This window comes from Hypomesus nipponensis, chromosome 5, assembly GCF_054491055.1.
Source record: "Hypomesus nipponensis isolate SF chromosome 5, ASM5449105v1, whole genome shotgun sequence".
Taxonomy (NCBI): domain Eukaryota; kingdom Metazoa; phylum Chordata; class Actinopteri; order Osmeriformes; family Osmeridae; genus Hypomesus; species Hypomesus nipponensis.
The window spans coordinates 8,044,286-8,058,085 of record NC_140365.1 but is presented as its reverse complement, the minus strand read 5'-3'; the positions used below and the strand labels follow the sequence as shown (position 1 = coordinate 8,058,085).

The 13,800-nt window shown below is 52.0% G+C and overlaps 1 protein-coding gene across 2 annotated transcripts in view; it reads right to left on the bottom strand.

The window, feature by feature from the left end:
• abr (ABR activator of RhoGEF and GTPase) overlaps positions 1–12,687 on the bottom strand; it is a 95,395-nt gene extending 82,708 nt beyond the window's left edge. The window contains exon 1 of one of the 2 annotated variants that reach the window (XM_084697816.1): positions 11,655–12,687. In XM_084697816.1, coding sequence (XP_084553942.1) covers positions 11,655–12,495 — 841 coding nt within the window. In that variant the 5' untranslated portion in view covers positions 12,496–12,687. Of the gene's footprint in view, positions 1–317; positions 397–11,654 lie in introns of those variants that run through there. The other variant, XM_084697817.1, reaches the window with a different exon arrangement.
• Between the last annotated feature and the right edge of the window lie 1,113 nt (positions 12,688–13,800).

Here is a 13,800-nt window from a genome sequence, read left to right as displayed (position 1 = left end):
CAAGACAGGGTTAGGGTTGGGTAAGGGGCTGGGAGAGGGATATGGAGGGAAGAGAGAGGAGAGCGATGGAGGGAGGGAGAGAGGAGAGAGAGGAGATGGAGGGAGAGAGTAGAGAGAGACGGTGGGAGAGAGAGAGAGAGAGAGAGAGAGAGAGAGGGGGGAGCGAGAGAAGAGAGATGGAGGGAGAGGGATGGAGGGACAGATGGAGGGAGAGAGAGGAGGGACAGATGGAGGGAGAGAGGGGAGAGGGAGAAGAGAGATGGAGGGAGGGAGAGAGAGAGAGAGAGAGAGCGGGGGCCCAGGGCAGGGATACGTACTGCTGTAGAGAGTGTCTATCCAGGACAGTCGTGGGAGACCTCGACTGCTCGGCGGCTCCATCCTCCCAGCTCGTCCTCCTCCGACACTCCTTTGCCTCCCTGCCTCTCTCTCTCTCTCCTCCTCCTCCTCCTTCTCTCCGTCACCCCGTTCCCTCTCCTCCGCCCCTCTCTCCGCGCTTCCTTCCTTCCGCTCCCTCGCTTTGCTGGGTTTCCTTCTTTCTTTCTTTTTTTTTCCTCACGGCAGAAAGGCGGACTTCATCTCCGGTGAACAAAAGAGAGAGAGCAGACGGACACCTGGGGTCCAACAGGCGGACAGGCAGGACAGCGTGTGTGTGTGTGTATGTGAGAGAGAGAGCGTGCGCGCGTATTGTCGTGTAGACGGAGATCAGACGAAAGCGGCAAGAGCGACAACAGGCTGGAGACGACCACAGCCAACCGTTGCTAGGGGAAGGGAAAAGCACTCCCCCTCTCTCTCTCTCTCTCTCTCTCTCTGGCTCGCTCGCTCACTCGTGAGCTCCCACCCCCTCTCTCTCGCTCTCTCTCTCTCTCTCTCTCTCTCTCTCTCTCTCTCTAGAGTGTGCATGCACAGCTCCTCGCGGTCTTTCTAGCTCTTCTCGTGTCTCTGCTTTGTTTTTCTCTCTTGTATCCTTCTTCTCGTGTCTCTCTTCTTGTCTCTCTCTCCCTCTCGTCTCCCCGTGTGTCTCTCGCTCCCCTGTGTTTTTCTCTCTTCTTGTCTCTCTCTCTCTCCTGTGTTTTGCTTGTTCCCTCCTACTTCCAAGCCTTGTAGATGCTCTCCTCCTCAGCTTCACTCTGTTCTCTTCCTCTCCTTTCCCTCTCTTTCTCTCTCTCAATCCCTTTCTCTCTCTCAATCCCTTTCTCTCTCTCTATCCCTCTGTCCCTCCCTCTGTTTCTCCCTCATGAGGCTTCATTAGCTTCTTCTTCCTCTGGGGCATGTTTGTGTCCTGTAATCCTCGAGCCTCTGTGCTAATGTGTTCCTGAGTGCTCCACACACACACACACCACACACACACACACACACACACACACGTGGTGTATCCACTGGTCAACAGCAGTGGTCCAGGTAAACAGTCCCCCACAGTTCTGCCGTGATGTATAGTGGAGATAGAGTATACTGTGTGTGTTGTCTTTCTGACTGGGAGCATGGAGACAGGGGGAGGGAGGGAAAGACAGAGAGAGAGAAAGAGAGAGAGAGAGAGATGGGGCAGATGGGCTTTGTCATCTTTCTCTCTGCTCTCCTCGGTTCCCGTGGCAACGAGCCGTGTCCTCCTCCCTATTTCTGTGACACCCCCTCTGATACTTACACACACACACACATTTTGGGAAACACATGAAAGAGACAGAAAAACTGCTGTTTTTCGATGTAGCCAAAGACACAGCCTCAACAGACACACACACACACACACACACAGTAAACTGCACCTTAAGAAAAACACTGTTTACAAAGTCAAAGTGAGAAGCAAATTCCTATTTCCCCGAGCAGACAGCAGCACAGCGAATGAATCGAGCACAGGGCTGGCATATCCTCTCTCATAACTGGGATGAGTATTAGCACATCAGCCCCACACCAGGGCTTCACCGTAGTCTCGTTCCTGGACATGAATCTGATGAGGATGGAACAAGGGGGAAGCCCTGAGCACAGACCCTGCCCTGCTCCAATAACAATACAGTTCATGGTGTGTACGGGCTGGAGAGAATCTCTCTCTAATGCATAACACACCACAGTGCTGGAGGCAACAAAGCCTCTTTATGAAGCCCCCTCATCGCCTTCCCCCCCTTCTGTCACCCCTCCCTCTCTCCTTCATCTCCCCCCTTCAACCCCCTGAACCCCCTCTCTGAACATGGGGGGGGCAAGACTCAAGGGGGGGGGGGGGGGGGGGGAAGCTGAGGCAGAACAACTTCAATTAAGACACAAAGACTCGCGGGAGGATCCCCTCCTCGCTGCACACTGGGCCTGGAGAGCGACTCTTTGTCTGCACAGAGCTCGGGGTTTAATGTGCCAGCTGGAACCCACGCACACACAGGGCACACGCTCGCACACACACTCGCACACACACTCGCACACACACTCGCACACACACACACACACGCAGGGAGGAAGGTAATAAACCGAGAGGTCACTTCTGAGAAAACACTCTTCACGAAGCTCTCATCTAAACCATCGGATGTACGTGTGTGTGTGTGTCTGTGTGTCTGTGTGTGTCTGTATGTGTGTGTGTGTGAGTGCACTCAGTTATGAATACCGTATGAAAATCAGTGTCAGTTGAACTCATGTACATCAATAGCTGTCGTTTTGAATCAGGAACCTTGAGTAGGGGCGGTATGTGAAGAGACACACACACACACTTGGATAATTCCAACTGACACACACACACACACACACATTCTTGAACAGAGGGCGAAGCGGTGGGAGGCAGGCCTAACAGACAGACAGACACGAAGGGTGGCCGGATACCTGGGAGATAAGCAGCGTTTCATCAAATATGGAACACCACCCTCCTCCGTCCTCCGTCCTCCGTCGGCGACAACAAGGCCGCGTGCGCCTGCTCCCAGTCTGTCACGTTGCAGACAGCCAGGTGTGTGTGTATGTGTGTGTGTGTGTGTGTGTGTGTGTTTGCCACTCTCCTCCATGTTTCAGGGGCACGGGGAGGAGAACCAACAGCCCCCTTCACAGACATGCCCATCATCAACGACTGAGAGAACCAAACAAAGAAAACACACACACAGAATCTCTCTCTCTCACACACACACACACACACACCACGTGTTAGCCTTCCCGTTGTGTCACAAACCAGGCAGCATGAAATATTAATAGGCAGACATGCTGTGTGGTAAAAAGGCCCATTACCCAGACTGTACAAGGTTGTGACAGACACGCACACACGCACACATATACATATACAGGGCCCATCACCAGAACAGCTTCCCCAGGAAGGAGAGCTCGAATTGTGCATCTTCAAGACAACATCTGTGTGGTTAAAGACCCAGAGCCAGTCTCCAGTCACTGTGTCTCCGAGCCTGAAGAGGAGCTCTGCTCTCCTGTCAGCCCCGGAGCAGACCTTCCTCACCCCCCCATCTCCCCCTCACCCTCCCAGGCAGGAGACACGCTCCTGGGTCATATTACCCCCTCCAGTCCAGCCCTGGGGGTCTCCTTCCAGACCCACCACCCAGCCATCTGCTCGCCCATTCCTCACACACACACGCAGCACACACACGCACACAGGTACTGTTCATGTTTTTCTCAGGTCCTCTTACCAGCACGTTTACTATAATGTCTCTCCAACCAGACCAGACCAGACTGGCTCTGGTACCAGGGTCTCTTCCCCTGCCAGGACCAGCCTGTTACCTGGGCCTATCTGGTCCTGTCTCTGCACCAGTGAAGCACCCCCCCCCCCCCACCAGATCAATACTGTCGTCTGACTACCCATCTGAGTCCTCCGTGATCGTGGATTTCACTTCCAGGGAAAGAAAAGAAATCACTGTGCGGTTACTGTGGCGCGTTCAAAGCGGCGTGTTGCACTGAGCGCTTGATTCCCTGAGAGTCCTGAGTAAACACGTGGATTAGCGATGTGGAAGTGACTGACTGGGCCGTGCCAGCAGGACGAACACGGACGACAAAGGAACGGGCCCCCCCGAAATCAAACCAGGAGGCCAGGACAAAGGCTGGTTAGCAGAGGCCATCACGGGGGGCAGGAAAGCACTTAACCTGGGACGGCAGTTTAGGTTTGATTGCCCCCCCCCACCCCAACACACACACACATACACACACCACCCCGGGTCCCAGTTCTGCATTATTAAAGGCAGCAGCGCGGTTACGCCAAACCCTGCCTGGATAGGCAAACGCTGGCTGTCGGTATGGGGAGGGGGATGGGGGGGTGACCTGTTTGTGTGTGGGTGTGTGTGCGTGTGTGTGTATTCATGTGTATAATTAGCAAGCCATGCCACCAGCCAATCACCATGCTTTTATCCCCTTCCCTCTACTCTGCCTGGAAACCCCCTTACCCCCCATGTGATCCCTCCCTGTCCCCCCCCCCCCCCCCATTGCCCCACTTCAGCCCCGCCCCTGGTCCTGTACCCCTCGGGGAACCAGCGAGGGGGAGGAGGGAGGGATGGGGAGGTGAGAAGAGGAAAAACAGGAGGTGGGGGAGGAGGCAGCCTGCCTGTATTCCAACACTCTTTTGGACGCCCCCCCCCCCCACCCCCTCTCTTCTGTCTCTCCAGGGCAGTCTCCACCAGGGGAGGGGGGGGGGAGTGTTGCTGCGTTGCCCAGGCCACCCCCTCCATTCCCTGGGCTGATGTTCCCTCTGCTCCCCCTGGGCTCCCTGGGACTGGAGACAGCCTAACCACCACTGGCACTGAGGGAGGGGAGGCTGTGTGTGTGTGTGTGTGTGTGTGTGTGTGTGTGCGTGTGCGTGTGTGTGTATGGGGGGTTGGGCAGTGCTTCCCTCTAGTTTAATACACAGGAAGTAGACAGCTCTGGTTCCACATCAGTGGCTCCATCACCAGGAGAGAGAAAAATAAAGAAAATAAAGAGAGAGAGCGGGAGAAAAAGAGCGAGAGATGAAAAGTGGGCAAAGGGGCAGTGCATAAATGGTGCGCTGATGCCGAGAATCAGCTGTTCCTGAGAGCAGAAGGGAGGCTGTACTGGCCTGGGTTCTGCCTGACTCCAGAGACACCTGCACTTGAACCTCGTGGCTCTGGGTTCATGAATTTATCAGTGTAAACTGCAGAGAACCACCTGCATGTGTTTACCGGGAGAGGAGACAGAGAGCCAGACATAGCACAATGAGCTACAGTTCCAGATAAAGTAACACACACACACACAAATGTGTGCAAGCTCTGGTAGAAAGCTGGCAGTGAGAGGACATTCCATCAGGGCCTCATCCATCTGCATGATGGATCCTGAGCAGGTAGCACGTTAAAACCAGCTCTCCCCAGGGGCCGCATGTGCTCAACGGCGTGCCTGAGATGATGTTACATTTTGGTTTGGGGGGGGGGGGGGGGGGGGGGGGGGGGCTGACAGGATGAGGGGTTGTGTTTTGAGAAGGATGCTGCTGTTTGGTTGGGTCTGATGGAGGGGGATTCAGGTAGAGGTGGAGCGGGGTGGGGGGGGTGGGGTGCTGGAGAGATTCTGTCAGTTGTGTTTCTAAGTATCTGGTGGTTAGCGGTGGGGTCAGGATGTGGGGATCGAGAGAGAGAGAGAGAGAGAGAGAGAAAAAAGCGAGAGCGAGTCCCTCCTATCTTTCCCTCCATCTCTCTCCCTCTCCCTCCATGTCTCTCTCTCTCTCTTCCCCCCATCTCCCACTCACTGGTGCCCTCTCTCTGTCTTCGCCTGTCTCTCAGTGGGAGTTTGAGTGCTTCACTGAGCAGCTGTTTTCCATTACCATAGCAGCATCATGACAACAGCAGTGATCCCGCACACACAACTCTGACACCAGTGTTAATAGACCATGTACTCAGGGCTACAATCTAATGACGAGCGAAAGCTTGGTTGGGTTTTAGAGAGAGCATGCTCGTGCATGTATGTTTGTGTGTGTGTGTGTATGCGAGACGTCTGTATCTAAAAGCATGTGGCAGCCTTAGCCTGGCAGCCAAACCCCTCCTCTATTGCTCTCCTCGTTTGCCCCCTCTCTCCCTCCCTCCCTCCCTCCCATAGCTCTTCTTTATCCTCCTTCATTGAAGTGCAGCAGGCCTGCTCTGTGCCGTGTGGGGATTACTGAGTCCTATCTGCCTCGTCCAGATAAGACAATAGCAGCCGGCCAGCCCCAGCCCAGGCCCTGCTCTCACACCCTGATAACCTGAGATCTGCAGGGCACACGTTGGCTTTGAAGCAGCCACACAGCAGGCTTCTGAAGAAGAGGACGACACTCTAGCTCTCAGGGTGTGTGTGTGTGAATGTGTGAGAGTGAGTGTGTGAGAGTGAGTGTGAGAGTGAGAGAGAGAGAGAGAGAGAGAGAGAGAGAGAGAGAGAGAGAGAGAGAGAGAGAGAGAGAGAGAGAGACAGAGAGAGAGAGAGAGAGAGAGAGAGAGAGAGAGAGAGAGAGAGAGAGAGAGAAAGGGCGAGAGATAGCCTGTGTTCATCCCGTGCCAGCCAAAATCACTTTGATCTATTGAGGTCAAATGTAGAAACCCCCTGAATCATGCCGTGATTGGCCAGACAGTGGATGAGGTGGTTTGGTTAACACACACACACCTCATGTGATATTCATGTATTCATGCTATTTGCTCATCAGTGGTGTTGGTTGTCATGCATGTTGGGGTTTGTCCCATTCCAGGGTACTGAGAGCTCCCACAGTAAAACACACCCTGTCCTGCTCCGACACCGTACAGCAGAGAGGAGACAAATGGCTTCATAACAACATCCATAAAAGGAGAGAGTGTGTGTGTGAGGGAGGGGGGGGGGGGGCAGTTATACACATAGCACCCCCTCACAAATTGCTTTGTGGGAATATCCATCATTGAGAGTGTGTGTGTGTGTGTGTGATGAAGGGGGGGGGGGGGGTCCATTTGTCTTGATATCATTGTGCAGGTTTAACCCACACCTAGCTACAGCAGAGTATTATCCCTGAGGCGGGACTGTGTCCGGTGCTGTAGCTATGATGACCTGTACGGCCAGTTTCACGGCAGACGCCACCAGCTCTCACGGGTAGGCTGTCACTGGAACGTACATCTCTACTGCCATCTGGTGTTTCAATGAAGTCAACACACAGGGCAAAAGAAATGCGGGTGTTGTCGCGAGCATTAATGAGCTGATCATCATGTGTTCATGGGCTGGTTTGTATAGAACAAGGATGACATCCCCCTCGGCCTACACCTCGTGCCTGGGAGAAACAGAACAGGGAGACAGAACCAACGAGATCCCTCTTGTCTCTGTCTTGTAGTCCCCCAACACCACCCCCCCCCCACCACCAGAAGGACAGGAAGCTGGCTAGCGGTAAGGGAGGGGAGGAGGGTTGTGGCTTGATGATGAAGAGTGAGAAGACACTGACGTTGGGGAGGGGGGGGGGGGAGTACAGCTTCCTGGTGTGTGGTGGCATGTCTGGTATCACAGCGCGACAGATGTCACGTTGGCAGGTCAGGTGGATTCCCAGCACGGTGACCAAGCAAGTGGGGGGGGGGGGGGGGGGATTTTCCTTCCCCAGACACAGGGACCATATCTACATTGGAAACCCATACCCCACCCCACCCCCCCCCCCCCCCCCACAACCAATGTTTTTGTTTTTTTTTCGTTTTATTAAGTTTGTGGAGGGTAACCCTCGTGATCCTTCGGAAGGTTCTGGAGCACCAGCGAGACACGAGTCCTGCTGGCTCTCTGGCGGTTCCCCTTTTCTCTTGGCTCTGGGAGAAGTGAAAGTGATGAGGGACGCAGAGGGGGAGAACGTTGGGCAAGACGCCAGCACGTGTTCTGCCAGTGTTCTCTCATGACCACGGTGGTCGTAAAGGGGTTGTTTTATGGTAAACATAAATAAAGAAATAAAATAAAAAAGTGTTACGTGCCACGCTGACCACAGACACATGATAAAGATATCTTCCTTCTGGCCTGACCGGTCCGCCTGCCTGGATGCCACATGACACTCGATACAGTAGCCATGGTAACACCAGGAGGGAGGGGGGTGGGGGGGGGTTGTGGGGGGTTGAGCTCGGCAGGGGTTGGGTCGTATTTCCAGAATACATTAGGCCTGCAACAAGACTGCTCGCCCATAAAGATAAAGACAGGATCCTTATCAGCAGTGAGACCCAACAGCTCCACCCTGACGATCGGTGAGGCGGATGTTGGCGCCGTCATCGCCGCAGCCATTAGGGCTGCTGACCCACAGGGCGAGTGCGCCGTCGTTTCGCCACGCCACCAGCCGTGACGGAGAGTCCACAGGCTGGCTCCTCGTAGAGATATCCTGAGATGGGAGTGTTGGTGAAAACCCTTCAGACAGACAGGAGGCCACCAGGGGGAGGAGGAGGGGGGGGGGGGGAGTATGGGGTGATCCAAGCCCACCAGGAGGACCGGCTGTGAAAGAGCTGCTCTGTGGGCGGCCGGGAGTCATCCGACACACACGTCAGCTCCCACAAGGCACCACACAGACCCCGCACGGCCTGCACATCCACCGGGTCTCCATGGTAGCAAAGGGCAGGCGGCCAATCGGCTGCCACGGTGGCTTCTCTGATTTCAGACGAGGTGAGAGAGGAAGAGACGGGGGGAGGAGGGGGCGGGACCTGGTTCTTAAAGCAACACAGTGGATAACTGTGTGGATGGGGTGTGAGAGTGTGTCCGTGTGTGTGTTAGGGTGTCATGTCACGATGACAAAAGCATGAAGTTGAATAGCTATGGTGACCGCCAGTCAGAGTCATAGAGTCATGTCATGGTAGCTTCTGTCTTGGAGGCTGGCTTGTGCATAGCAGCTCAGATGACTGTTTGGGGATCTACTCACAATGTTGGTTTTCTCTTAAAGGAAGTGCCTGTCCATTTGTACTTCATCCAGTAGCTACTTCTAGTGGTGCGAAAATACATGTCGTCTAAAAACGGTCATTGAGGACTGTTACCATAAAACACCATAGACAGCCAGAGATTCTGAAAAAAGTCACCACAGGGAAACCACAAGAAGTGTTTGGGGCGGAGCAGCAGAGAGAACGGTTATTTGTTTGGCCTCGACTTTGTTTATGAGTCATTCAGGGTTCACCGTGGGGGGGGGGGGGGGGGATTTCTCTGCTCTGATGAGGGGACAGGGGACAATAGCGAGGGGTTGACTAATGAAATGGCTGTTCCAGTCACTAACACTGATGACTTAGCAGGAGTTAGGGCCGCCATGGGAGAAGTCTGGACACAAACACAGGGAGAAGTGTGTGCATTGAGACATCCACACACACACACACACAGGATGGGGACAAACGCAACTGTTTTATATCATAATGGGGAAGATGTTCCATTGTAGTGTAAGACTGACAGCAAAACAACAGCAAAATGGTTCAATCTGAGCACTGGCATTGACCCGTTTTCCTTTATCCTGTCCACACACACACACAAGCCTTCACTCGCCTTACACACAAGCACACAGCTACACACACACACACACACAAGATACCTAGGCCTGAAGATAAGACTCGAAACTAACCAACAAACAGGTAGAACCAGCTGAGCTTTATCTGGGTTAGATTAGAAAAAACAGCAGTCCAATGATATTCTCCACCACCATACGTGCCAATCACCTGAACAGACAGTCAACTGTGGTCTCTGTTTACTCAAACCCCTAAAAGACCCAGTCACTCTACACCCCTGTGTCCCCAAAGGAGGCACAAGGTCAGTGGACAAGCATGTGACTGGACCAGACAGGAGGAACACTAGCACTGTACTTGGACGAGATGTGGTGACGTCCTGACTGGGTGATGTCAAGGGAAATCCCGGCGTGTCATGGTTCCCTGAGCCTGGCCAGGAGAGAGGAATCTGTCTTTCAGAACTTCCAGCCTCTTCGGAGTCATTTCACTCCTCCCTAGGCAACCGTGGTGTCTGTGTAGGCTCTGTAGAATCTGACACGCAACTCTCTCGCACACACGAGGATCTCCGGCACGTACACACACATACCTCTGATACATACCTTTGACACACACACACAACTCTTACACACACACACACATCTTTACCACATGCATAGATGACACCAGGGGGAAGCGTCACGCCCACCTCCACACATCCCATCTGTCACCTCAATCTACTCGCCGCTGCCAAGGCGACACACTGGTCTCCAAGGTAACGCTCAGCCAGGCCAGACAGTACCCGGTCTGTGTCGGTACCAAAGCCAAGCAGTTTGAAAACCCCCCCAGTGAGAGAGACTCCCCAAGCGCCATCGTTTGTGTCAAAGACGCACGCCCATCCATTCCGGAGCCTCCGCAGGGGAAAGTAAACTGTCGCAACCTAACAGCAAAACCCACAACCAAGTGCTGTCATGCTGAGGTCTCAGTGCTCCGAGATAGGCACGCACCAAAGTTGAAGAACATTGTTTTCAGGCAGGCTCTGCAGGGCAGGTCTGGACATGCTCCCTACACATTCTAGGTCCTGGGATCCCAGTCACAGACTCAGGCAGCGTGGAGGACGGCGTGAGGCCTGCAGCATGCAGGGGTATGGCAACCACTGGCCTGTGGGCCACATCTAGCCTGCAAGCAACTTTGTCCACCGCCTGCTATCGCAGCCATGACCACATTGAATGAGGTCCACACAAGAGTTCCGACTTTCAGATGATGTCATAGGTAATAGATATCGATGTATTATCTGTGGTGTACATCCCCGTGCAGTAAACAACTGTCCTGGCTTCAGAGGAGCCGTCTGCTATGACAGAGGGGGCACAGAGGAAGTCGGCAAAATCTTCGGTGCAACGCATGCTGTACAAGAGGTGCGAAAGGAAACCATACCTAATCCTGTCAGCTGTATTATACGGGTCTACGCTTCGCCGTGATCTGTACGACAGGAAATCAACTCTGCAGTCACAAGTTTTACAGCGGAGAATTTGTTGTTTTGTCAAACGGATTTTCACGTTCTAAAAAAAGCTAGAAGAACCCTCAAGCTGCAATGATTTGTAAAACAGGTTCAAAAGATGAGCTTTTTTTTCTTCCAACTCATAGAACCTGCTGGTTGACCTCGCTATCACAGACACAGAAAGACCACGTTCATCAGCCTGGCGACAGTGTGTGGGAGGACTGCGATTCCCATAAAACCATATGTTTAGGACAACCACTGGTCCTGCAAATTAAAATGCAAACACACGCACACACACACACACACACCACCAGATGTTCCATCCACTCAGTCTGCAATCAACCCCCCCACCCTCCACCCCTTACTCCAGATTTAGAGCTTGAGTCCCCCAACACTGCTGTTCGAGTGAAGGCCTTCTCTAACACTTGTTTTTCCACAGGACACATCCCCCACTGTCCACCTTATTAAACAACAAAGAGAAGAGGAACTTAACCAAGAGGTTAAAAGCATGCTAATGGAAACCACAAGAGTTCTAGGAAAGTGCACACACCCAGTGCATCTGCGGTATACCCTCACAGGAGCAGGATGGGGGAAAGGGTGAGCACGGAATCAGCACACCATCCTCCTTCCTGACCATCATAGCACAGGTGAAGACGTCACGAATGAAGAATGCTCTTGCAACGGCTCGTGTCCAACACTTCCTCTTGCAGCATTTGTTTTGTCCTTTTTTTGTCCTCAGAGCACAGCCCAGCACAAAAGGTGGTGTGCTTTATGTCAGATTTGCATGGACAACACATAAGCCTATACTGTCCCGCAAAAGCACATACCGATAACATCACAGTGCAGATAAAATAACTTACCCGAGGAGGAATCTTCGTGGTCCGAACTCAGGTAACCATCACTTCGTCTCTCTGGAGTGCTGCATCCCGACCCGCGAGGTGCCTTGCCAAACGTCTGCATGCATGACGGTGACAGCCTCCCCTCGTCGCTGGAGTCGAAGTCCCTGCTCATGCGGAAAGGGCGCAGGGCGTCCCGGTGTAAATTCGTTCTCTGGCTCTCTCGGGGGTTCGTCTTCGGGGTCACAAGGTTACTCTTGACGAAATTCTCATTCAGCTCCACATCCTCGTATTCGCGATCACTCGCGTCCCCAATGTCGTCAGATGGGCTCGGTTTCCCAACAGAGTTTGCGACCTGTGGAGGGACCGCTGGTAGGGCTATATCTCCTTTCTGAAAGCTGGGCTTCCGCGGAGGCACAGGGAGAGGTTTACCTGTCCGGCTGCTGATCCTACTCATGTCTCGCACCACTGAGCTGATGACATTGTCTTGGTCTGGGCTGCCTTTGCTACCTGGAGCCTGTTGTTTCGTGCTATCAAATGCTCGCATACTAGCCCTGTCTACCTTATCGTTTGTTCGCAGTGACTTTTGTTCATTCTCTGTTTTTGCAGTGTCGATGTTCAAGTTTTCATCCTTCCGATGCCACCTCTCCTTGTCGTAACTTTTTTTCTGTCGCGCGAGAGTGGTCTGTAGGTAGATTACCTTGAATTTCTCCTCCGATAATGCCTGCTGAAGCGTTTTAAGATTCGCTTTACATTTCTCAAGTTCTACCTCAATGTCATCCACCGACTTTAAATCCATTTGAGGTACTTCTCCATTCGGAAATTCATTCCTCCAATGTTTCTCGAATTCCTCCTGTTCCCACATCGTGTCGTCTCGGAAGACGAGCAATTTGTGTGTGATCAAATGTATCCACCCTTGTTTATCAACAGTGGAATTTGTGTCGCGTTTGAAACCTTTTCATATAAACTATAAACAATCTTTGCTACAAAATGTCCATTCTCTATCCACTACTTTCTCGTAATGGTACACAGACACTTGCTCATCTCTCCCACGCATAGGGTACGATACCGAGTTTGCGCGTACGATGGCGAAGGGGCCGCCGACCATCGACTGAAAGCACGGAGTTTTGACCAGGTTTCAAGTTATCGCCCTCCAATAGAGTATGTTAGTTCACCAGCTCAAATTAGAATGTGATTTAGAAGCAGGCTATAAACGTTTGAAGGTGTTAGCAAACCTTTCAGCTATGAATTCCCAGAACTCATTCTTCATGCTTGGTGTAGGTATACGCCGAAGTTCAAAACAGACGGTCCCAAAGTTTACCACATAAACTTTCGTGCTTCCGGTATTGAGATAGACGGCAGGATGACGTTGTAGGTTGCGATGCATTTAAAATAAATAAATGCTAAATATTTAAGCCGAGTGGTTAACACTTATCTTTTCAATCGGTGTGTTAAAGTGTTCCTGACTAATAACCATTCAAACAAGAAGAATACACTTAACAACCATTTCACACCTGTTGACACGTGCATTTTTGTACTCATTTGTGGTCAATGTTAAGTCAACTCCGATTCGTTTTATGGGACACCTTTACAACGATGTGAAGGAGTGGTTCATCCCCATTGTAGTTTTCCAACATGTGTTGCATTTGAGCGTTATACATTATGCTTTCAGGTGGGGTTCAGGTAGTTCGTCGTATCAGAATTACCTTGTTTCTTTAGAGTAGGCTACTTACAACTGACAGAGCTCTGAGTTAGGAGATAAATATCACACCTTACTCTTCGTCATTGTTCATAAAACCCATCATGAAAGCAAGAATGTGTCAGACACCACATACTTCCTTTATAGAATAATTTATATAGATACAAAACAACTCTATTTTCCAATTGGGGAGGGTTAAACTAATTGCATTTTGTCATCTCCCATCCACATAGCTGAATATTTGAAATCCAGCCAAGCAGGATTCTTCCAGTAAACCAAAGCAGTACCGCTAATCAACAGTGACCAGAAGGGAGTAGGTGGCCGGTGGTGATTTTGAGAGCCCATCTGGAACTGTGCCCAGAACTAAAGTATCATTCTCCTAAAAGCTTTCTTTTGCCTGTGGGAATCATTGATTTCCTGTCAATACTGAGTTGAGAGCCTGGTAAGATTACTATACTGAATAGAGAAGGG